General features: G+C 56.5%; 10 protein-coding genes across 10 annotated transcripts in view; 3 read left to right on the forward strand and 7 right to left on the reverse strand.

Annotated features, from left to right (window-relative positions):
* Nucleotides 1–52, forward strand: part of PTSG_02963 (uncharacterized protein) — a gene marked incomplete at both ends in the record, with an annotated part of 20,613 nt that extends 20,561 nt beyond the window's left edge. Inside the window, one exon of the mRNA XM_004996421.1 lies at nucleotides 8–52. Coding sequence (XP_004996478.1) covers nucleotides 8–52 — 45 coding nt within the window. The remainder of the gene's footprint in view (nucleotides 1–7) is intronic.
* Nucleotides 53–184: 132 nt separating this feature from the next.
* On the reverse strand, nucleotides 185–1,365 carry PTSG_02964 (uncharacterized protein; the record flags this gene model as incomplete). Its single annotated transcript, XM_004996422.1, has 4 exons — nucleotides 185–349; nucleotides 587–699; nucleotides 963–1,023; nucleotides 1,210–1,365. 4 exons carry the CDS (start codon nucleotides 1,363–1,365, stop codon nucleotides 185–187), a joined length of 495 nt encoding a protein of 164 aa, XP_004996479.1.
* A 566-nt stretch (nucleotides 1,366–1,931) lies between these two features.
* Nucleotides 1,932–2,994, reverse strand: PTSG_02965 (uncharacterized protein; the record flags this gene model as incomplete). The annotated part of the gene is made up of 2 exons (XM_004996423.1): nucleotides 1,932–2,909; nucleotides 2,989–2,994. 2 exons carry the CDS (start codon nucleotides 2,992–2,994, stop codon nucleotides 1,932–1,934), a joined length of 984 nt encoding a protein of 327 aa, XP_004996480.1.
* A 47-nt stretch (nucleotides 2,995–3,041) lies between these two features.
* On the reverse strand, nucleotides 3,042–5,932 carry PTSG_02966 (uncharacterized protein; the record flags this gene model as incomplete). Its single annotated transcript, XM_004996424.1, has 2 exons — nucleotides 3,042–5,419; nucleotides 5,836–5,932. 2 exons carry the CDS (start codon nucleotides 5,930–5,932, stop codon nucleotides 3,042–3,044), a joined length of 2,475 nt encoding a protein of 824 aa, XP_004996481.1.
* Nucleotides 5,933–6,556: 624 nt separating this feature from the next.
* On the reverse strand, nucleotides 6,557–7,516 carry PTSG_02967 (uncharacterized protein; the record flags this gene model as incomplete). The annotated part of the gene is made up of 2 exons (XM_004996425.1): nucleotides 6,557–6,883; nucleotides 6,920–7,516. The coding sequence occupies 2 exons, from the start codon at nucleotides 7,514–7,516 to the stop codon at nucleotides 6,557–6,559; spliced, it is 924 nt and encodes a 307-aa protein (XP_004996482.1).
* Nucleotides 7,517–8,414: 898 nt separating this feature from the next.
* On the reverse strand, nucleotides 8,415–9,786 carry PTSG_02968 (uncharacterized protein; the record flags this gene model as incomplete). Its single annotated transcript, XM_004996426.1, has 2 exons — nucleotides 8,415–8,513; nucleotides 8,809–9,786. 2 exons carry the CDS (start codon nucleotides 9,784–9,786, stop codon nucleotides 8,415–8,417), a joined length of 1,077 nt encoding a protein of 358 aa, XP_004996483.1.
* A 1,196-nt stretch (nucleotides 9,787–10,982) lies between these two features.
* On the forward strand, nucleotides 10,983–15,688 carry PTSG_02969 (uncharacterized protein). Its single transcript, XM_004996427.1, has 2 exons — nucleotides 10,983–11,617; nucleotides 12,607–15,688. The coding sequence occupies exon 2, from the start codon at nucleotides 12,666–12,668 to the stop codon at nucleotides 15,327–15,329; it is 2,664 nt and encodes an 887-aa protein (XP_004996484.1). The 5' UTR covers nucleotides 10,983–11,617; nucleotides 12,607–12,665; the 3' UTR covers nucleotides 15,330–15,688.
* A 191-nt stretch (nucleotides 15,689–15,879) lies between these two features.
* On the reverse strand, nucleotides 15,880–19,857 carry PTSG_02970 (uncharacterized protein). The gene is made up of 9 exons (XM_004996428.1): nucleotides 19,799–19,857; nucleotides 19,356–19,438; nucleotides 18,961–19,044; nucleotides 18,727–18,804; nucleotides 18,218–18,511; nucleotides 17,712–17,882; nucleotides 17,388–17,406; nucleotides 17,074–17,243; nucleotides 15,880–16,826 (listed from the first exon to the last, which is right to left on the reverse strand). Exons 1-9 carry the CDS (start codon nucleotides 19,827–19,829, stop codon nucleotides 16,053–16,055), a joined length of 1,704 nt encoding a protein of 567 aa, XP_004996485.1. The 5' UTR covers nucleotides 19,830–19,857; the 3' UTR covers nucleotides 15,880–16,052.
* A 125-nt stretch (nucleotides 19,858–19,982) lies between these two features.
* On the forward strand, nucleotides 19,983–21,389 carry PTSG_02971 (uncharacterized protein). The gene is made up of 2 exons (XM_004996429.1): nucleotides 19,983–20,280; nucleotides 20,555–21,389. The coding sequence occupies exons 1-2, from the start codon at nucleotides 20,128–20,130 to the stop codon at nucleotides 20,768–20,770; spliced, it is 369 nt and encodes a 122-aa protein (XP_004996486.1). The 5' UTR covers nucleotides 19,983–20,127; the 3' UTR covers nucleotides 20,771–21,389.
* Nucleotides 21,342–22,358, reverse strand: part of PTSG_02972 (Smc4l1 protein) — an 8,480-nt gene continuing 7,463 nt past the window's right edge. The window contains exons 18-19 of the mRNA XM_004996430.1: nucleotides 22,081–22,158; nucleotides 21,342–21,924 (exon numbers count right to left, since the gene is read on the reverse strand). Coding sequence (XP_004996487.1) covers nucleotides 21,892–21,924; nucleotides 22,081–22,158 — 111 coding nt within the window. The 3' untranslated portion in view covers nucleotides 21,342–21,891. The remainder of the gene's footprint in view (nucleotides 21,925–22,080; nucleotides 22,159–22,358) is intronic.

Consider the following 22,358-nt stretch of genomic DNA (forward strand, 5'->3'; position numbering starts at 1 on the left):
CATGCAGGACAAAGTATGGGTCGTTCTTCAGCGTCAACAACCGATCGGTTAGCGCGTGGTTCACCACTGCACCAAGCAAAAGGGGATGTGAAGGGGCGTGAGAGGAAGAGGGGTTTGGTGAATGTAGAGAGAAGGTGCGAGGACATGCATGCAATCACAAAGTGGGAGACAAAACAGCCCTCTCTCAACTACACACACACATACACGCACACTCATGTGGCGTACCTGGGGGTGACTCCGTGCCTGGTTCCCAGCCAATGGGTGGAGACGCAGGTGGAGAGATGAGAAACTGCTTCGTCGGCTCCGGTACCTTGAGGTACGACATTTGGGGCGGGTTCACATCAAAGGCCTGCCATGTGTGTTGGGGACAAGTGTAAAGGTGAGCCAGCAAGCGGCAGCGATATTGGGAAGAGGCGCATCGCACGAAACATCATACTCGCGATCACACACACACATACACACACACACACACACACACTCACTCACTCACTCACAGACACACACACGTCCACACCACACACACACACACACACACACTCTCTCTCTCTCTCTCTCACACACTCACACTTGCGCGTGCGTGACGTACCTGGCCGAAATCCGTGTCAATCTCGTGGCCATGGAATACAAAGCCGTGCAGCTTCAATCGCGCTTTCACGGCATCTTCTTGCTTCTCGTAGATGAACTTGATCTTGCATTCCTCTGCAAGTGCATGCGCAGCTTGCGTGAGTCGCGCAACACGTCCATGGTGGTGGTGGTGGTGGTGGTGGTGGTCGTAGTGGGATGCACGCATACACACACACACACACACACACACACACACACACACACACACACACACACACACGTAGTGGGATGCACACACACACACACACACACACGCGCGCGCGCGCGCATACACAAGGGCAGACACACGTGCACAGACACATGAAGGAACAACCGCACACGTGCACACGCAAATGTACCTTCGCTGATGATGATGTCATTCAGTTCGCCGCACCCTTCTGCTCTTGACATGAGCTGCATCTGCCGAGTGCGTCGTGGGTGGTCCAAGAAACAACCAGGCAGTGTTAGACACGCATATGAGCATGCATGCATGTGTGTGCGCGCGCGCACTCTTGAATCGCTAAACGACGGCCATCAACGCTCATGCATCAATGATCAACAATCAGCAACCGCAACATGACGTGGCAAGGCGAACCTCTGCTGCACTGTTTGTGAAAAAGCTGCACTGTTTGTGAAAAAGTCCTGCTCCAACGAGCAGATGACGGTGTTGGACGGAACAGCCGACACGGCCATGTCCTCCCGCGCCTCATTCCTCGCACTGCTCGCGAGGTTGCTCGACTCCTGACGACCGGCCGTGTTCATCATGGATGGTGGTGGACGATGCGTCGTTGCCCCAGTTGAGGAACTGTTCGCGACACCACAAAATGTGTTCGCTTGTTGTGCTGGCTTTTGCTTGTGTTCGCGTTTGCCGCTCACTGCTGTCAACGTCTCACCTCCCCTGCTGCTGTGCAGCTTGCCTCCACGCTGACAACATAGCCATCACCATTGGGTTTCAATAACGCAATGCAATGTAACAACGTCAGGGCAACAGTGCACATGAACACGTGCAGTTGTGGAAAGAACAGGAAAGAGAACAGCGTGAAAGGCCGCAAACCCTTCAACAATGCATAAGTCCAACACACACACAATCACACACACACACACAATCACACACAGTGACACACACACACACACACACACACACACACACACACACACACACCACACACACACACACACACACACACACACACACACACACACAATCACACAGTCACACAATCACACACACACACAAAATCACACAATCACACACAATCACACACACACAATCACACACATCCAATCCAACCCAACCCCCTTCCCCCCCCCACACACACACACGACAATCAGGCCGCTGGTTGCGGGGCGGTGGCGAGAAGGGCCTCGAGCTGGTGCTTTGCGCTCTGCAGCTCCTTCATGGTGACGAGAATCACGTAGCGCTGCTTCTCTGTCGCGTCCGTGATGTCAATCTGCGTCGGCATGGCCAGACCAACGGCCGTGTTGTCGTACGCGGTCGTGCATGCCGACAGCACCGCGTTGTACATGCTCGTCACCTGCGGGTCCTGCAACGCAAGGAAGGACGCGAACCAGTTCACCGGCTCCTGTGAGCCATCGCTGCCACTGCCGCTTGTGGAAGCAAGCGCTTGCGTCGTGGGCACCTGCTGGCGGCAGTGCACCACCCAATGCTGTGCGGCGCGCACAACGGACACGCACGCCCGCGTCCACGTGCTCAGGGACGCAGCGAGCGCCCGCTTCATGTCCTGGGCCAGCGCCGTGAACCGCTGCAGCCGCCACGCCGACACATCGCTCGACTGCAGCGTCTGCACCAGTTCCTCGGCGACAGGGTGATACGGTGCGTCGAGCGCCCCCTGCAGGGTCGCCGCCACAGTCTCCAGGGACGCCTGCAGCGTGGCTGTGCGCTCGTGAACGCGGCGGCGTGCGCTCTGGAACGAATCGAGAAACATGGCGCCGTTGTTGTTGCTGCTGCCACCAACCACGTGCAATGCCATTCGCAGGGGCCGCAGGGCGCGCAGCAGCCACTTCTCGCACACGGCGTGGTACTCGCACTTGGTTTCGAGCTGGCGCTGCAAATGGGCGCGAAGGGAGGCCTCAAGCTCAACCGCACCCATCACATCCACATGCGGCGCGAAGCACGGCAGCGACACATCCGCATCATCATCATCATCGCCACCACCACCACCACCACCGCCATCGGTACCACTGCTGGCACCGTCTCCACCGCTCGTGCTGCCACCTTCACCCTGCTGCTGCTGCTGCTGCTGCTGCTGCTGCTGCTGCTGCTGCTGCTGCTGCTGCTGCTGCTGCTGTTGGGCGTGGGGTATGGGGTTTAGGACAAAGGGGTGTTAAGCGAACCACACGATACAATCACACACACACAATCACACACATCCAATCCAACCCAACCCCCTTCCCCCCCCCACACACACACACGACAATCAGGCCGCTGGTTGCGGGGCGGTGGCGAGAAGGGCCTCGAGCTGGTGCTTTGCGCTCTGCAGCTCCTTCATGGTGACGAGAATCACGTAGCGCTGCTTCTCTGTCGCGTCCGTGATGTCAATCTGCGTCGGCATGGCCAGACCAACGGCCGTGTTGTCGTACGCGGTCGTGCATGCCGACAGCACCGCGTTGTACATGCTCGTCACCTGCGGGTCCTGCAACGCAAGGAAGGACGCGAACCAGTTCACCGGCTCCTGTGAGCCATCGCTGCCACTGCCGCTTGTGGAAGCAAGCGCTTGCGTCGTGGGCACCTGCTGGCGGCAGTGCACCACCCAATGCTGTGCGGCGCGCACAACGGACACGCACGCCCGCGTCCACGTGCTCAGGGACGCAGCGAGCGCCCGCTTCATGTCCTGGGCCAGCGCCGTGAACCGCTGCAGCCGCCACGCCGACACATCGCTCGACTGCAGCGTCTGCACCAGTTCCTCGGCGACAGGGTGATACGGTGCGTCGAGCGCCCCCTGCAGGGTCGCCGCCACAGTCTCCAGGGACGCCTGCAGCGTGGCTGTGCGCTCGTGAACGCGGCGGCGTGCGCTCTGGAACGAATCGAGAAACATGGCGCTGTTGTTGTTGCTGCTGCCACCGACCACGTGCAGTGCCATTCGCAGGGGCCGCAGGGCGCGCAGCAGCCACTTCTCGCACACGGCGTGGTACTCGCACTTGGTTTCGAGCTGGCGCTGCAAATGGGCGCGAAGGGAGCCCTCAAGCTCAACCGCACCCATCACATCCACATGCGGCGCGAAGCACGGCAGCGACACATCCGCATCATCATCATCATCGCCACCGCCACCACCACCGCCACCACCATCGGCGCCACTGCTGGCACCGTCTCCACCACTCGTGCTGCCCCCTTCACCCTGCTGCTGCTGCTGCTGCTGTTGCTGCTGTTGGCGTGGGGATGGGGGTTTGACAAAGGGGATGCCGAGCGCACGCACGTCCTCCTCCAGGGCGTCGAGCTTGGTGGAGAGGCGGGCAATGGCCTGCGGGGTCCAGTGCTCGTACAGATACTGCGTGTACTTGTCACACAGGCGGCGGCACATGTAGTCGATGCCCCACACGGGCTGCACGCCCTCCAGATCCACGTTGCTTTCGAACCGCTTGCGCTCGTTCACCTGCACCGTCTTGAGCGTTTGCAGGTACTCTGCACCGCGCACGGCGGTGGGGTCAAACTTGGGCGAGGAGCGACTGGCAAGCAGGCACCACCCGTAGCCCATGGGCACGTGGGACCGGTTGGCCGGGTTCAACTTTTCGTTGATGACGTCCGCAACGGTCTCGTCGTCGCTCTCCGTGCGCACCAGGTCGCACTTGGTCAGCACGCCCATGCACGAGTCGAGGAGGTTGTGTTCCTGGATGAGGCTCAGCGCGCGCGCCTGGTTCATCGCCAGGCACGCGTCCAGCACCACCAGGAACATGGAGTGGTCGCCATGGGCGGAGAGGTAGCGGCTGGTCAGCTTGCGCGTGTGCTCGGGCATGCTTGGCTCTGTAGCGCTCGTCTCCACCAGCCCGGGCAGGTCAACGAGGTCCATTTCCGGGTAGGTGGGCCCTTGCAGACGCACCACAATCTCGTGGTGCAGCGACACGCCGTGTGGTTCGTCGCCGGGTGCACCCTCCGCGTTGAGCTGCTCCAAGATGTCCTTCATGTGCTGCCGTACTTGCGTCAGCATCTGCTGCACGGTGAAGTGCTGCGGGCGGTGTGTGCCCTGCGCACTGCTGCCACCCCCTGTGCGCCGCTGGTCGTGGGGTGTGGTCGTGCTGTCGCCCTCCTGGACTTCCCGGCGGGTGATGGTGGGCGCCTGCGCAACGCCGCGGCGCAGCTGCACGCGAATGGGCACGCGGGTGCACAGCTCGCGGTCGCGCGGGAAGATGGGCAGGCCAAGCAGCCGCTCCATGGTCGTGCTCTTGCCATGGTTCTCGCCACCGAGGATGACAATCTGCGGCGGGCTCCAGTCGATGCCCGAGCTGACATCCGTCAGGCGATCAAGGAGCGCCAGCGCCTTGGGCCGGATGGTGCGCAAGGAGGAAGGCTGCTCCGGCGTCATTGCCAGGGGCACGCGCGATGCAGTTGCAGCACTGCCCGCTGTGAGCGGTGATGTGGAGGACGTGGGCGTTGGTGTACGTGTGCCTGATTCCTCCTGGTCGCCGTCGCCGTCGCCACGATGGCCTTGTCGCTGGCTGCCTTGCTGCTGCGCTGCCCTGATGTAGGCCTCAAGGGCATCCCTCAGGTTTCGGTTAGGGGTGAGCTCATCCCTCAGCATCTCCTGCGTGAGCGGCGACCGCTTGTCCCGGCGCATCCAATCTTCAATTGCCGCGCGCTCATCTGTTCGTGTCGTGTGTTGGGTGTGTGTGTGTGGGGGGGGGGTTGTGTGTTGTGTTGCGAGAATGTATGAGTGTGTGTGTTTTGTGTTGTGTGTGTGTTGTGTGTGTTTTGTGTTGCGTGTTTTGTGTTGTGTGCGTGTTGTGTGTGTTTTGTGTTGCGTGTGTTGTGTATGTGTTGTGTGTGTGTTGTGTGGATGCACAACATACAGCACACAACAACACACAACATACAGCACACACACACACACATTACACAAACACACAACACGCACACACGAGATGGCACATGTGAGCCAAATTGCGTGTGCCACAGACTAACAACCCAAGTGCGGACAGACGCGTGACAAACCAAAGCCAAAACGCGCAGTTCGTTCACCACAATGTTCCCTCCTCCAACACACGCACGCACACACGCACATGTGTTGCCGTCGCTTGCAACCACGGGATCGGTCATCAACTCCAATGTTATGGGGCAGGTGAAGGCCCGCGTATCTTCTGCTTCCGGCGTCGCCATCGTCGCTGGGTGGTTGTGTGTCGTGTGGATGGTGTGTGATGGTGTGTATGTTGTGCTGGAAATGAGTGGTTGGTGTTGGTGTTGTTGTGGGGTTGTTGTTTGTGTGGCTGTGCATGGAGAAAAATCAAGGAAAACGTAGCAAATATTCCAGCACAGTCAGTGCGACCACTGCCGAGCTGTTGTGTCTGCGGATGTTGTTGTGGAGTTGTGCCTAGCCTTTGTGCAGCTTGCCTGCTTGCATATGTAGTCATGCATTGCCAAAGGGAACACACTTCTTGCTTTGTCTTGAGAGTGGGTAAACAGTCAGCGATGACATGAAACGGGAACAAGTGACATGCTAATAACACGGAGAGATGTTGGCGACAGGCTACAGGTGCAGAGGTGTTCTCATGTTCTACTGCTTCTACTGCTTCAAGGCATCCTCACTCACCCATGCACAAAGACCCAATTCAAGCCAAAAGAAGCAACAACGCACAATGAGGAAGAACACCCCCCCCCCACACACACACACACACACGCACACACACACACACAAATACATGAGCATACACACGCACACAGCACCCATCGCACACACGAACATCAACACAAATGTACACACACACACACACAACCAGCACAACATCACATGAACACCTGCCCTTGAACAATTGTGTTCCACACATCGCTATCGAAGGAGCTCAGCGGGTTACCCCGCACGTCGAGATTGCCGGTGATCACCTCCAGTCGCCCACGCTCGATTGTTGTCAAGCGGTTGTTGCTCAGGTCAACGTTGCCACTAACATGCGTCAGCTCACCAAAGTCCATGTGCGTGAGTTGGGCATTGGCCACACTGAGTCCACGTGAAAGGGCTGCGAGCTTGCCCATGCGCAACTCCTCCAGCCTCGACAGGGAGCTGAGGTCCACACGGCCGCCCACGGTTCGCAAGTGATTGAAGTCAACTGTAGTGAGCTGGGCACACTGACTGACAAGAAGCGAGCCACCCACGTACTCAATGCGCTGAAGGTCCAGCGTTGTCAGCTTGGTTACAATGGAAAAAGAAATATCTCCTTCCACCCTTGTCAACTGGCCAAAATCAACGCGCTTGAGCGCGGCAGAGTGGACCTTCACATTGTGTGGAAGAGTTGCCAAGTTGCCCAGGATGACTGCTTCACGCCTTGGTAAGTACTGTAAGGACAGGTCACCTCCCAACGTTTGCAAGCCACTGAGATCAATGCTGAGCAAAGAGTCGCATCGCCAAATTCTCACGTCTCTGTCGACACGCTCCAGTTGCTGTGTGGTGAACATGCTGAACAAGCTCCGATACAGTGTGATGCTGCCATTCACTCTTGTCAGCGCGCCAAGGTCAACGGACGTGAGCTTTGGGGAGTTGACCTCAAGGTCCTGCTCCAGAACTGTCAGTTGGCCCATGTCGAAGGCCTCAAGGTTTTGCAACTCGCTAACGTCCATGACACCGCCCAGCTCTTGCAAGCTGCCGAGGTCAATGCTGGTCAACGTGTCGCTGATCCGAAACTTAATGTCGCCGCCAACAGACACGGTACTGCCGAGCGTTATGGTCGTGAAATCGCTGCGTGACAGGTCCATGTGTTCTGTGATGGCTAATGTGGTGGCATGCTTCTGTACTGCTTTCGCTTGTTTAGCGGTGGACGCGAAGGTGGATAGCCTGCGTCTGTGTCGCTGCTTGGAGCATGCATCCGCATGTGCATCACCATGTGTTCTGACATGATGTGCTCGTGGGAACAAGAGGGAGCTGTGCCTTGCCCGCGACGCCACAAAAATCATCACAACTTGTCTTGTTGCTTTGTGCTTGTTTTCAGAAGGCGTTGCCTCACATCACATCACAACACCATCAACCACGCCGCCACCACTTCTCCTGACGATGAGCAGCCGCCACTGTCATGTCCAAGAGCAGAAGAGCTTGTGGGTGCATGTGTTGTGGTTTTCGTTCATGAGAGAGTGCATCAGTGCCATAATATCAATGCCGCCACGACCTCCAGCTCTCTCCACACTGCTGATGCTGTCGTCGCAGATTGCAGCGCTGTTGTTGCTCGCGACAGCGTTCAAAGGTGCAATTGCGATTGTGTGTGGTCGAACGTGTTGGTGTTTGCATTCTGTTTCCAAAGCGAAATGAGCGTTCAATGAAGTTGGGCATTTGAGGTCTCTTGACGAAAGGCCAAGTAACATGAAACGACTTACACTTGAAACTTTGGTCTTTACAGACCCATATACTTCAACATACAGATCGCTTGGTTGAGAGGACACACCACAAGAGCACGACGCGAAGCCAGCAGGTGTCACATCAAACAGATGGAATGCCAGGAATTCGGGAGCGACATTCGGCAAGCAAGAACGAACACAGACGAAGTATTCCATCGTCGTCACGGGACCCAAAGACCTCAAGCTTATTCGTTGATCCAATGTTGTGTGTCCTTAAACTTTTCAGCAAGGTCAAGAAGTAATGTGACATATGCACTGTGAGCCTTCAGTCCGTTTGAAACCCCTGTCCGATCTCCAGAGAGACTGATTTCATACACTTGATTGTGCTGCATTCCCACCCGTTCCAGGAGCCTTGGCACTGGATCTGAGTCAATCAGAAACCGAAAGTGACGGATGCTGGTTTGGGGTATGAGGTTCTTGTCCATAAAGGCGGGGGAGGCGAACGTGAATAGAAAGACGCGAGCTTCTTTGAAATGCTCGTGTATAGCCAGACTGATTAGGGTTGCAAGTGCTGCTCCTTGACTATGGCCAACAACGACGAAAGCAGGACAGCGACATGCATTGACCGGTTTTATCTGTTCCATTCGCTCGGCCACATGGTCACGGATGCTGGGCCACAGTAACTGAAATCGCTCGAAGTAACCGCGATGGATACGAACCGCTTCGGTATTGCCAAGTATTCCACCAGCAGGCTCGGTGTGAGGACACATCCGCAGGTTCCCACCAAGCCAGTCGTTTAACATGGCCATGTTCATCTTGGTTGGGGGGTAACTGCCTCGAACAGCGATGTTGAACTCGAGGCCAGCGTCGTTTAACTCCGACGGGGCTTTGGCACTGTTATGCAAGACTGGTTCCTCATCTACCCATCGATGAGGCATATCAACTTTGGTACCGATAAGCACAGCATGTCGATGTTGGCTCGTTTCAATACATGCCCATGACCGCCCAAGCAGGAACTCCGCAAAAGTAGCGTCACGCGTTGAACCGTTCTTAAGGGTGAGCTTCCCATAATCGGTGTCTGAGTCGCCTTCCACAACTGACTTAATGCGCTCCTGATGGTCCAATTGTGACTTCAAGCCAGTTGTCAGGCCTTCGTATGTGACTTGGTATGTGAGATCAGCAAGTGCAGCAGCATGTGCCAATTTGTCATGCAGATGCTTAACTGCCTCCTGGACAACTGAGGCGGTGGTCGTGTCAACTTGTCGAAGGGTCTGACCATGACCGAGGAGCGCTTGTGCGGCTGTAACCAGATCACTGTGGTCTTGGTTGAGGCTGGTCAGGCATTTAAGAAGCTCGGCGTTGGTCACTCTGCCATTCCAAGCAGCAAGGAAGTGGCTCATCCACCATTTTGGCTGAGCGTCATCACCCACCGCTGAAAGGTCCAGTGTGTCCGACCTGTGGTGCATGTTGGCTGGAACTAACTGCTCAATGTGGTACGGTTTGTCCAAGTCAGCCTGCTTTGCACGACCAATAAACTGCTCTTCCATATCCACGTACTTTGGGCCAACATACAGCTGTGGGATGTATTGCCCATGAAGGGTTGTGCACGCAGGACCTTGAGGTCGAAAGGTCAAGCCTGTGAAGTACAACATTGCGATGCCAGAGGCAGCGCAAGCCGCGACAATCGCGGGGAGCATCTTTAGGGTCGTCGCGGTTTCACACTTCTGACGCGTCGTACAACTGTCTCGTGGAAAATGTGCTGCAAGTATCACCAGAAAGCATGAAAGGCGGCGGCCACTCAGAGGCTTGCGAGCCTGACACACCCCCTGCCAATTTCGCGCCCCGACTTCCTCTTTTTGGACTATTGTACCTGCCAGCAAAACAACCTGCCTGTTTTAGCAACCGAGAGTTGCTAACGTACCACCAACATGGCAGTCCCGACGTCACCAACACCGGTCACACATTGCTGTGTGTCTTTCCTCTGAACGAAGGCGAATTGTTGCAATGATGGCTGTCGCAAATACTTCCGTGTGAAAGACAGTGATCCCCGTCAAACACCTTCGAGCCAGACACTGCTGAACGACACACGAGATCAGAAATGCCAGTGGTGTGTGGTGTGCTTGCGTGTGAATTTGCGTGAGGAAGCTTGTGTCGATGTGCCTTTGTGCTTTGTGGGGAAAATTGGCTCCAACACCCGCAAGCATTCTGCGACACACTGCACGCAACAGCAGGGCGCCAACGTGACGCTTTGGCTCCTTGGGTCTCCCTTCAGTCCCTTCAATCTTTCACATCAGTTAGCCTGGGCCTCTTAATCTTCCTCCTCCTCACTCACCCCAGCCCTCCCAACCCCACCTCAACGACCTCAGCCTCTGCTCAGCCAATAGTCCAGTCCTCTTCTATTTCTCGTCGACTGATCAGTCCTACAGTCTCCGCTTCTCTGGCTAACGGGCTGACCTTTTGTGTTTTCCTCGAGACTTCTAGTCTACACACATCTTCACTGACAGCCTGGTGGCTAGGCAGGGGTGTAGGTCCTGAGGACTGGAGAGGAAGAGGAGTGGAAGAACGATGGGCTGCTCCTCTAAATGTTGGAATGTTCAAATAATCCTCCTCCAGCAGACCTTTTTTATCTGTGCTGCAACGCGCAACAATGGCCAGATCATGACGCAAGTCCAACTCTGCGCTGCGCAATCAAGCGAGCACCCCTCTGTCCGTCCCCTCAACAATGCCGAGTCTTCCTTTGTCACTCTGCCTCCTTTCGCCCGTGTCAGGCGTCACCGATAATTAGTTGGAGATGCTGTTGGATTTTCCGTATCCCTGTTGTCAGGTGCCGCGGAATGCCACAACAGCACCACAACACAACAAAGCACCAAAGGAAGCGAACTCAGCGCACAAGCCAAAGTTGGAGAGAGGCGAGCGCGCTCCTCTGCTCTCTCAAGCAAGCAAGAAAGGGGAGGAGTTGCGTATGGGCATTTGTTGACGACGGCAGCACAACCGCACCGCAGCAGCCAAGCGCAAGCAACACAACGCAGCCACATCTGCACGGAGTTGCGCATGCACGTGCGTGTTTGACGGGTCAAACCAAACTCCACGCACCCTGCCAAGGCCACACTCAATTACTTCCTCGCTCGACTTGGCGGGACTCGCACACCCATCACATCACGACCCCTTCCAGAAACAGCTGCACCAACAACACGAACAGAAACCAGCAGCAACAAGCACCACCGCAACAACTGCAAGCAGCCGCAACAAGTGGCAAACGCGTGTTAGGTTCAGCCTAGCCGCACTTGGTTGGCCCGTCCTCCTTTCATCCCGCCACACCACTGATCAGACTCGCCACTGACAACACACAACACACACATCGCGACGCCACCTCTCAACAGTCTCCATTTCACGGCTTATCCTTGCTTGTTTGACACCAACCAACACCGCACGAGCACACCAAACGCACGAGCGACTCAAACAATCACGAGCACCTACCACCTTTCGTATTGTATCGCGCTGTGCTTGAGAACGAAGCACGCCAATCAAGTACGTACACATCTCTTTATCTGTGTGTGTGTGTGTGTGTGTGTGTGTGTGTGTGTGTGTGTGTGTGTGTGTGTGTGTGTGTGTGCGTGTGCATAATGAGTGGCAGTTGACACAAACATTCATACGTGTTCGCGATGATGTGCTGTCCCACCCCCATACCCTCCCTTGCCTTCGCGTGCGTTTTCTATGTTTCGTTCCGTTCACCCAGCATGGTCCTTTGAGCATGCGTGCGCTTCTGCCTGTTCTTCCCTTGTGCCTTTCTTGTGAAGTCGGCGCGACGGCGGTCGTGCTCTGCCGTTCCTTTTCCTTCCCTTGTCAGCCATGGGGCGTGTCTTTGTAATGTAACACAACGTCGGTGCTGAAGCCGCTTGCACTGCGATGTGTACAACTCACATGCACACGACATCATGCTACACACGTCATGATGACATGTGGCAGTGGGCGTGCCGTGTTTGTTGACGTTCGCTTCTGTGGTTGTACCCTCACACCTTTGTTTCTTACATTCACTATTGTGTTGTGTTGAGACACACAAGTACCCTTTGTTCAAAGTCGATGGCATCTGTATTGCGTGTACCTTCCTTGTTCCGTTCTTCTTCTCGGCCGTTGTTCTTCTCCTTCCCCTGTGCTTCTTTTCAAATTGCTTCCTCCTCCTCCCTCCTCCTCATCCACCGCCCTTTTGGTGTACACCTTATTCCGACAGCGCGGCGCGCCATTTGTTGCGCCCCCACCCCATTGTCCTTCTGTCCACGTCTCTCGATCGAGTACACCTCCTTCACTGCCTGTCTGCGTTAGTTTGTCTGTTCATGCACCCCTCTGTGTTTGTGTCCACTGTTCATTTCCTTCTCACCCACCCCCCATTCCCGTGTGTCCGTCGACGCATTTTGCTGCGCAGCACTCACCATCCTCACTCACCATCCACAACCCCTCCCCCAAACACACACTTCGTGTTCCTCATCCTCTTCTGTTCTCTCTTCTTCGCTTTACATCAGGCCGCCTTTGACTTGCCCTGCCGGGAGCAAGACAGATAGACAGATAGACAGAGAGGGCGATGCAAGAGATGTCTGCGCTCACACGCGGCTCGCACGCGGGCATTGGTCTGCCCATGGACACGCAATCGGTCGTCACCATTGAAGACGACGAGTTTGAGGCCATCCTGGAAGCCATTCGCGATCACCTCGAGCACACGGAGGAGACCCTGCAGGATGCACTGCAGCGCCACGACACCCTCCAGCACCAACACCAACACCAACTGCACCATGGCGACGAGCACCAAACCCCGCGCGGACACTCACCATCATCGCCATCGTCATCTGTACGCGCAGCGACGCGCCAGCTTGCCACCCTCTCGCGCGACAAGGTGATGGGCCTCCCACCGCACGTGATTGAGGCGGCCTTGCACAGGGTGTCACGGGCCGAGCGTGCGCGCGGCGGGTCTGCAGGCGCACGTCGCATCGACAACCGCAACGCCGCGTTTATCCAGCGCATTCGCGAGCGGCAGCGGGCAAATGCGGCAGCGACACGCGCGCGGTTGCAGCTGGAAGTCGACCTGCCGAGCGAGGACAGGGCAGACGAGATCCTCGCTGAGCGCGCAGATGCGGTTGCGGACGCGAAGGAGGCGTATGCGACGGCCCTGCGCGCAAAGGTGGCGCGCCAGCGCAAGCAGCAGCGGGAGCGGGAAGAAGCACAGGCGCGCAAGGAGGAGGCAGCACGCGCACGTGTGCTCCGCGCAGCGCAGCAGAAGCAGCAGAACACGCATGTGGTTGAGGACCAACGACGACAGCAGGCGGAGACGGAGCAAGCCATGGCGTCGTACCTTAACCAGCTGCCAAAGTCGCAGTTTTACCGCGATATCCAACAGGAGCACGAGTCACGGCAGCGTGTTACGCGCATCATGGGGTCGCTCAAGAAGACTGGCACCACCAACCTTTACAACAACAACAACGGCGGCAGCGGCAGCAACAACCACCATCACCATGACAGCCCTGCGCTCCGTCGCAACGTTGGCGTTACGCGCAGCACGCCCAACTTGCACGGCCCGCCCGTGAACGTGTCATCCGTGCCGCCGAGTCCAAGTTTCAGCGAAGAGGGTGACGGCGATATTGACAGCGGTGATGGCGATGATCGCGGCGGTGCGAGCGCGGGGAATGACACCTCCCCCGTGAACTCGTGGGCGCTGACTGGCGTGGAGCAAGCAGCACACCGCCGCGCCCTGCAGCGCCAGCAGACCAAGGGCAGGAGCACAAGCACACCAACCAACAACGCCAACACGAGCGTGTCCAGTGACGGCAGCAGCCCGTATCCGCCCAAAGGCAGTAAAGGCCGCCGCAACAGCTCCTCTGTCTCCCCGCGCGCTGTTCGGCGTACGGGTGCACACGACCATGGGTCTGCCACGGCGCACGGCAGCAGCAAAGCCACGCCGCTGGGGCGCAGCGCACACACGCAGAGCCTTCACGATGGCCGCCATGGCAACACCCACCAGCAGCAGCATCTTCAGCATCAGCATGGTAGTGTTGCTGGCAGCAACGGTCGGCGTCGTGGTCTGCACCGCCGCCGGGCCACGGTGAGCGATTTGCTGTCGCTCGTGGAGGAGAAGGAAGGCAGTGGCACGCCAGCAGCTGGCGCACCATCGCAGCGCCGCACGCGCGGACGGGCGCGCGCGGACAGCACCAAGGCAGAGGTGACGTCGCGACTGAATGCGGAGTACCGCACGCTTGAGGACTGGCAGCAGCGGCCGGACCTCAAGGTCATGCGCACCATCTTCGGCACGGACACGGACACGCAGCTGCGCGAACAGCAGCGGCGGCAGCAGTTGCAGCGCGAGCAGGAGCGGCGGCTGGCCCGGCGCGCGGCTAAACGCAAGGAGCTGAAGGATAGGATCCTATCCATGGCGCACGAGGCGCTGATGCAACTTGACGAACAAGAGCGGCTGGCGCGTGCAATGGGGGACATGGATTTCAACATGGACGTGTCTGGAGACGCGCAGTCCTACACGGCGTCGTTTCTGGAGGAGAGCCTGCGCAACGGGCTCGGTCGTCTGCAGAAGGTGGAGGGCGAGATGCAGGCCATGGTTGCGCTCGCCAGCGGCAAGGGCAGTGCAGCGAACAGCCAGAGCGGCGCTGATGGAAGTGGAAGCGATGGCGGTGACGGGCGGGGTCGACAGACGGCAGCGCGGCGGCGGTGGAGCCGGGCAGTGGCAAAGGCGCGCAGGATGAGGCGGGGGTCCAAGATGGGCAACACCACCCACACCTCCACGTCCAGCAGTGGGGCCAATGGTGACGGAAATGGGGCCGGTACAGGGGCAACAGCGGCGCCGCGTGCAGCCCGGAGGCCACTGCGACGCAGCACAACGCTGCTGGCCAAGCCAATGCCGGTTGAGGTGGGCACGCGCCGGCTCCCGACACCATATCGCAACCCCGAGCACGCAGGACAGCAGGATGGTGGTAGAGATTGCGGGAGTGATGGTGGTGTGGAGCAGGGAAAAGGTGACGCCGGTACAACGACGCGTGACGGTGCGGAGGGTGCAGATGGCGAAGAAGCAGCAGAGGCAGCGGTGGCGGCGCAAGTTGGAGTGCTGCACGAAGCACAGCAAGACGAGCAGCAGCAGCAGCAACAACAACAACAGGTACAGGTGCATCATCACGTGCACTCTGAGCATGACTTTGCACACGATGATCAGCAGGAAGCGATGTCGGTGTCTGCGTCGTCGAGCTGATATCAAAGTGGCGGTTGTCTTGTAGTGCTCGTTTATGGCCACGTGTTTGTTTCGTTCCCCGTGCTTTGTTGGAGCATAATTTATTTCTGCAATGCCGCCTGCGTCTGTTGTGCTTGCTCCTTCTCTCCTTTATGTTGCGTTTCCTTCGTTGTGGACTGCAGTTTCCTCCTTTCTTTCTTTCTTTCCTTCTTTCCTCCTTCCTTCACCCCTTCTCATTTGAGTTGAGTTTATTTTGCATTTGAATCACTGTATGCAAGCCATTAGGGAGGTTTACCCTTGCTATGCATTACCCATTTAGTCAGTTGTCTTAGGTGCTTGTTCTCTTGAGAAAGCAATGAACGCGCGCGCGAACTTACGACAATACGCTTCTCAGTGTTGTTGTTGTTGTTGTTGTTGTTGTTGTTGTTGTTGTTGTTGTTGTTGTTGTTGTTGTTGTTGTTGTTGTTGTTGTGGTTGTTGTTGTTGTTGTTGTTGTTGTTGGTCGTTTAATGGGCAAGCAGCATGAATTTCAAGGAAAGAGCACACACGTGCACACAAACACACACATACGCACATGTCTTTGTCAAAACGCGTCACTGCAATGATCAACGCAAAGCATGATCATCAGGAATCAACACGGCTCAACATAAACGCACACGCACAACAGGCAACTCGTTGTGCAGTCTCAAAATAAAACGAAAAACACAACAGCAGCAGCAACAGGGCAAATACAAGCAGCTCTTGTTACACTTGATCGCACCTAGCCCCTGAAAGCTCATTACTACCATCACCATCATCACCATCACCACCAACATCACCTTCATCATCATCATCATCATCCGCGCTGGTGACGCTGACGAGGGGAGCGTGGTGGCGGTTCGTGTTTCCGTCTGCGTGCACTGCTGCTGATGGTGGTGGTGCAGTTGTGTTCCTCACGGCTGTGTCCGTCGCCTTGTCGGTGCTGGGTGCCGTTGGCGTGATGGTTGCCATGGACGATGATGACGACGACGATGGCTGCATGGAGGCGCGCGTGTCCTGGTCAGCAGCCATCGCAGCCTGCGGATTCAAAAGTGGGGGCGCACTGGCCCGTCCGTCCGTGTGCGGCGTCTGCACCGACTGGGAACCTCCGGGAAACTCCATCGTCCTCGCAGCGCTCACGGGCGACAGCCGGTTGCTGTCCACTGCACCTGCGTTGGCGTGACCGTTGTTGCCGTCGCACTCGTCGCCTTCTGGGATGTCAAAGTCGCTCGTCTGCGACTGCGAGAGGTCGAGAGGGGAGCGCGGTGAACGATAGCGTGAGCTGCCAACGCGGAGCTTGCGCAACAGCGTCGATGGCTGCTCGTGCTTTGACATGAGCAGAGCGTCACGGAGGGTCGCCTGCCACTGCAGATCAAACCCAATGTGCTCCAGATAGGCTGCAATGGACCCGTAGGTTTCGTCAATGTAGTCGAGGGTCTTCTCCATGGTTTCCGGTTTGGCCCGCGCCCACTCCTCCGGGTCAAGCTGGGGCGCCTCACTCTGGTCATCGTGGATGGTGGCAATTGATGATGATGATGAGGAAGGGGGGGGGGGAGGAGGGAGAGGTTCCAGTAGGGACAGCGAACAGCGAGGGCAATGTACACAAAAGTGGGACACGCACAAACACACAACACACACACACAGACACATACACACAAACACATACACACACATACACACACAAACACATACACACACACACACAGTCATACACACACAGACATACAATAACCATCACGTGACTCACCGCAAACCTGCCCCTGCCCTCCTCGCTGCTGCCGTATTCGTCGGAGAGCGAGTAGTCGAGCACAATCTCGTTGCGCGGAACACCGACGGCGCCCATGATCAGCGCTGCGCTCAGACCCGTCCGGTCTTTGCCGTGCGAGCAGTGGATCACAATCGGGTGGTTGCGCACGTCTGAACACCACATGTGTGTGTGTGTGTGTGTGTCGTTGTGTGAGTCGTGAGCGACACAGGCGCAAGCTTGGCTCGAATCAGTTACGTTCGGCAAGCACACACACACACACACACACACACACACACACACACACACACACACACCGGGGTGTCGGCTAAAACCCTACTGAAACGAGAGAGGTCTCTCCTCCTTGAGGCGACGAGAAAATCGCATACGCGCTTAGCCATGGTAATGAATATAGAACACTGAACTCTCGTAAGAAGTTTTGTGGGGGTTTTCTTGTACAGAATGATCAGATATGGCAACTAAATTGGATGGATCGTCTTTTTATCGACTCCTCCGCACCTTTTGCGGGCCCCACACAATTGAGTCAACCCCCCATGGCAATCGACGACGACGACACACACACACACACACACACACACACACACACACACACACACACACACACACACACACACACGCACCGATCCCTTTGCGCGGGAAAAGTAGGATGGCTTGAAGAGGACGGCGCCAGCCATGTAGTACATGCCCATCTTGGCCATCTGCTTTGCACTGAGCATCTTCATCACCACGCCCTTCATCTTGCTGCGCGGGACATACGGCAGCCGCACAAGCCGCCGCTGCGACGCCGTCAGCTGCCCATGTGGTGTTGGGGGTGTTGGTGGTAGTGTGTTACGAAGGCCGTGGCAGGGCAAACCAAGAAGAAACAAGAAAGGGAAGAACACACACTTGAAACCACGAACACACGCACATAAACTCACGAACACATAAAACCACGAACACCCACACACCCACACGCACACACACACACACACACACCCACACGCACACACACACACACACACACACACACACACACACACACACACACACACACACACACACACACACACACACACACACACACACACGCACACCCACACACTCACACCACACCCACACCCACACACACCCACACACACACCCACACCTCTTCAACAGAGATGTCCTTGGGATCGTGGCCGTCCGCATCTCCATGGGTGTTGTCGTTACCATCGCCGTCGTCATCGTCATGACTATCAACACTGCGCGCTTTCCGCAAGCTCTTATCATCCTGTTGTTGTTGTTGCTGGTGCTGTTGCTGCTGCTGGTGTTGTTCCTGGTCGTGGTCCGCGTCGCTGCTTGTGGAGAGGTGGGGTGTGTGCGCGTGCCGGGAGCGGTGGGAGTTGCGGAAGCGACGAGACATGCGCTCGCGAAGGCCGCGGCGGTGGTGGCGCTTTGCAGCCTGGACGTGCACCCAGCAGAGGGAGGCGACGGCGTTAGCTGTGTGAGGCACGCACTCATTAACTCGCACCGCAATCAAGCAACACACTGTGCACACATTGCAAGCACACATACCATGTGTGTGTGTTCACACACAGACACACATACACACATACATACATACACACATACATACACACGCACGCACACACACACACACACGCACACATTCCTCACCTCTGGAAACTGCTTGACAATGACGCGATCACCATCGTCGCGCTCTGCTTCGTCAATTTCCCGAAAGTCCACCACCGTCTGATTCCCATCACATCACATCACGGCACGGCACATACGTGGAAGGAAGGAAAGCATTGGACCACAGTGAGACGATGCACAATCGTTGTTTGGGGCGGGGAAAGCAGGCTGTGACGAGCTTGCTTGGACGCGACAGAGAAGGGTTTGTGATATTACCATGATGCCCAGGCGGTGGATCAAGATTTCCAGGTCCTGTTCTGAAGCTTGACTTGGTGTTGCAGATCGGTACACTGTGTTGGGCTGCACGTGTGTGGGTGAGTGAGTGAGTGAGTGAGTGAGTGAGCGAGTGAGTGAGTGAGTGAGTGAGAGTGTGCATGCGTGTGCGCATGTGAGTGAGTGAGTGAGTGAGTGAGTGTGCGCATGTGAGTGAGTGAGTGAGTGAGTGTGTGTGTGTGTAACTGTGAGTGAGTGAGTGTGTGTGCGTCAAAGACGCGCGAGAGCACAAAGCTGACGCCGTTCCTATTGTTGTTGCTGTGACGACGTGAGAGCAATGCCAAACGTAGCGACAACAGCAACGCCAACAGACATCAGAACACTGCCCGGACACTAACCTTGATGGCCGGGGCAACCTCGGACAGGTCGCGGAAGTTGGCCACTTGGTCCAACACCAGGCAATCCCCGACCGATGAGGACCCTGCAGCAGATTCACACGGGTGTGGTTGTGGTCGTGGTTGTGGTTGTGGTTGGTGACATGACGCGTGTTCTCGTTCATCTTCTCGTTGCTGTTGTTGTTGTTGTTGCTGGTGTTGTTTGTGGTGTCCGTGTTGTGGTGGTGGCAGGTTTGCTGCATCGCGGTGTGTCGCAAGGAAAAGTCTTGGCAAGAAAAGGCAGGCTTGCGGCCTTCCCCACCGCAGCGATCGCGCCACCAACATCAGTCAGACGAAGCAGACAAGAAGCAGAGAAGAAGAACAGGAGAGGAGAGATGATGGAGATGGAGGGAGGAAAACACAACCACCACCACAACCACAAGCCACGACAGCACAACAACACTCACTCCTCATTGGCCGTCGCTGTCGTTCTCCCATCGCTTCTTCTGCTTGACGGTGCTCGGTTGTAGATAAAATACGAACAACATCCACCAATTTTCAACTTCGCGATTCTTCGCGCAAAACTTTATGCAATCGTCGTGCCCAATCACGAAAACCAAAACAAAAAAGAAATGAAAAAAAAAAATTGTTGCTGCACCGCTGCCAGCCAGTGCACCACAACCAATACGAAGCGTCATTCATCGCCATTTCCACTGCTGCATCAACGAACGAACGACCACACACAGCTTCTCTCTTGCCTTGCTTTTGTTTTGTCGACCGAACCAGCGTTGCAAAGATGTCTGACCTTCCTGCTGAGTGGGTGAAGCGCTGCAAGGAGCTTGTTGGCGGCGAGGTGTTCACTCGCGACGCTCCCGGCAAGTGGGAGGGCAAGCAGGGCTCCCATGTCCCTGTCACGGAGAAGACCGACGACGGCAAGACCAAAGTCAAGGTGTGTGTGTGTGTGTGTGTGCGTGTGTGCGTGTCTGTGTGCGTGTGTGTGTGTGTGTGCGTGTGTGCGTGTGTGCGTGTGTATGTCTGTGTGTGCATGTGTATGTATGTGTGTGCGTGTGCGTGTGCGTGCGCGCGCGTGTGTGAGTGTGAGTGTCTTGCATGTTCATATCCGTCCTTGCCTGGTTGTCACCTTCAGTAACCATGTCTCACCAAACCACCCCCTCCCCCCCCCCTCTCTCTCTCTCTCTCTGCCCCCTTCTCTCTTGTCACAGGTCCCCCACGTGATGAAGAAGGGCGAGAGCGACGCCGAGAACCACTGGATCGAGCTTGTCTTCGTCATGGACAGCGAGGGCGAGGTGGCCGCATGCGCCAAGTTTGCGCCCACGGACGCCGAGGCTGTGCTCGCCTTTGAGCCACAGGAGGGCAAGTCCTACACCCCATATGGCCTGTGCAACCTCCACGGCCTCTGGAAGGGCGACAACTTCTGACTCGCTCAGCCCAGCACACGCCAGCGGCAAGCGCAGCTGCACGCTGGCCCACGTTCCCACCTCTGACAACAACAACAACAACAACAACAGCAACAACAGCAACAACAACACAACGGCGCGTTCACTTGCAATGTCCGTGTCTCCCAGCTTTGTTCTGCATTGCTGTTGTTTGGCATGGCACTTGCCTGCTGTTCCGTGTACACGCCCTCTTCACTGTTCTCTTCTTCTTTCTTTCTGTCTGATCCAACACTTTTGTATCTCCGCGGCTGCCTCATGATGCTCCTGCTGTGTGGCGTACCTTTTGTCTCTGTGTGCATGCCTTGTGTGCAATTGTGGCTGTGCTGGCAGCGTGTGGATTGGATGAGCTTGTTCTGGCTTTGTGCTGTTGTGTGTGCGTGCACGCAGGCTGTACGCTGTCTTGCTTGTTCTTCCCAACCCCCACGCCTGCATTGTTGCTGTTTCACACTGCGCACAATTGATGGATGGTGCCCACGTTGCATGCATCGCTCTATGTGGCGACCCGGAAGTAAACGAACACACACGTACACTGAACACGTGAGCTGCAGCTGTTGCGGCTGTGAACATGCACGTTTATTGGGTCAAATCAACACACAAAAAGGCGGTGGTCAACGCAAAGCAAACGGTGAAGAGAAGGGACAAATGTCGCGTGTGGATGTGTGGAAGAGAGAGAAAGAGGGAGGGAGTGTGTGTGTGTGTGTATGTGTGTTGTTGTTGTTGTGGCATGAAGCAGTTCAATCAAAAGCAGAGCGCAACAAGAAGCAAGCAAGAAGACAACAAGACACAGTGTCATGTCGACACGACAACGAAACACGGAAGAAGAAGAAGAACGAATGTGCTACGAGGCTTTCTGTGCTGGGGTATGATGGGATCAGCGAAGAACGAGGGAAAAGTGAAGCAGATTGAAAGCAGAACAAGCCAGTGCAGGGGTATCGAAAGAAGAAAGGAAGGGAAAGGCAACAACACAGTGACAGTCAACTAACGGGGCGGTGGACGGATGAGTGTGCAGCTACCAACACCGCATCAGTGCGTGGTTGCCGCGGCGTCGACTTCGGCGAGCGGCATGCTCTCGTTGGCGGCGCGCTTCGGCTCGCGTGCGGCAGTCACGGCCTGGGCGGCGTGTGCCCGCGCTTTCTCTGTTGCGATTATGTGTGTGTGTGTGTGTGTGGGGGGGGGGGGGCAAGTGAGGTTCAGGGGCCAAAAAACCCCAAAGGGGTGACGTACACGTGAAAAATTAAGTCATTCAAGCAAGCGAGGGCAGCACCCCTGAGGAACACACAGCGGCGGGGCACCTGCGACTTGTGCCGGGTTGATGGCGACGCTCTTGGGGCCATCTCTGGTTTGTAAATGCCAACGAAACAAACCGCCAGCTGATGACAACACGACAACAAGGACCCGGGACAAATGTGAACCCCCCAGTGTAACGCGCCAATTGTGTGTGTGTTTACTTTACTATTACTCTCGAGACAGCGCAGTATGTTAGTTCCGTCGTCACCTCTCGCTTATGTCATAAGGGCGTGCGCGAGCTCATATATTCCACTCGCACCGACCTGTATGCTTTTTTTTTGTG

The sequence above is a fragment of the Salpingoeca rosetta genome (genome assembly GCF_000188695.1).
Source record: "Salpingoeca rosetta unplaced genomic scaffold supercont1.6, whole genome shotgun sequence".
In the NCBI taxonomy this organism is placed as follows: Eukaryota; class Choanoflagellata; order Craspedida; family Salpingoecidae; genus Salpingoeca; species Salpingoeca rosetta.

What these genes read in the sequence shown, in the direction of transcription:
- PTSG_02969 (XM_004996427.1), top strand. Translation starts at nt 12,666, where the DNA reads ATGCAAGAGATGTCTGCGCTCACACGCGGCTCGCACGCGGGCATTGGT.
- PTSG_02970 (XM_004996428.1), bottom strand. Translation starts at nt 19,829, where the DNA reads ATGGGAGAACGACAGCGACGGCCAATGAGGA. An exon ending in AGGTTGCCCCGGCCATCAAG is followed by an intron (nt 19,045 to 19,355) that starts GTTAGTGTCCGG and finishes ACACACGTGCAG; the next exon opens with CCCAACACAGTGTACCGATC. An exon ending in AGGGCAGGGGCAGGTTTGCG is followed by an intron (nt 16,827 to 17,073) that starts GTGAGTCACGTG and finishes CACGATGACCAG; the next exon opens with AGTGAGGCGCCCCAGCTTGA.
- PTSG_02971 (XM_004996429.1), top strand. Translation starts at nt 20,128, where the DNA reads ATGTCTGACCTTCCTGCTGAGTGGGTGAAGCGCTGCAAGGAGCTTGTT. An exon ending in ACGGCAAGACCAAAGTCAAG is followed by an intron (nt 20,281 to 20,554) that starts GTGTGTGTGTGT and finishes CTCTTGTCACAG; the next exon opens with GTCCCCCACGTGATGAAGAA.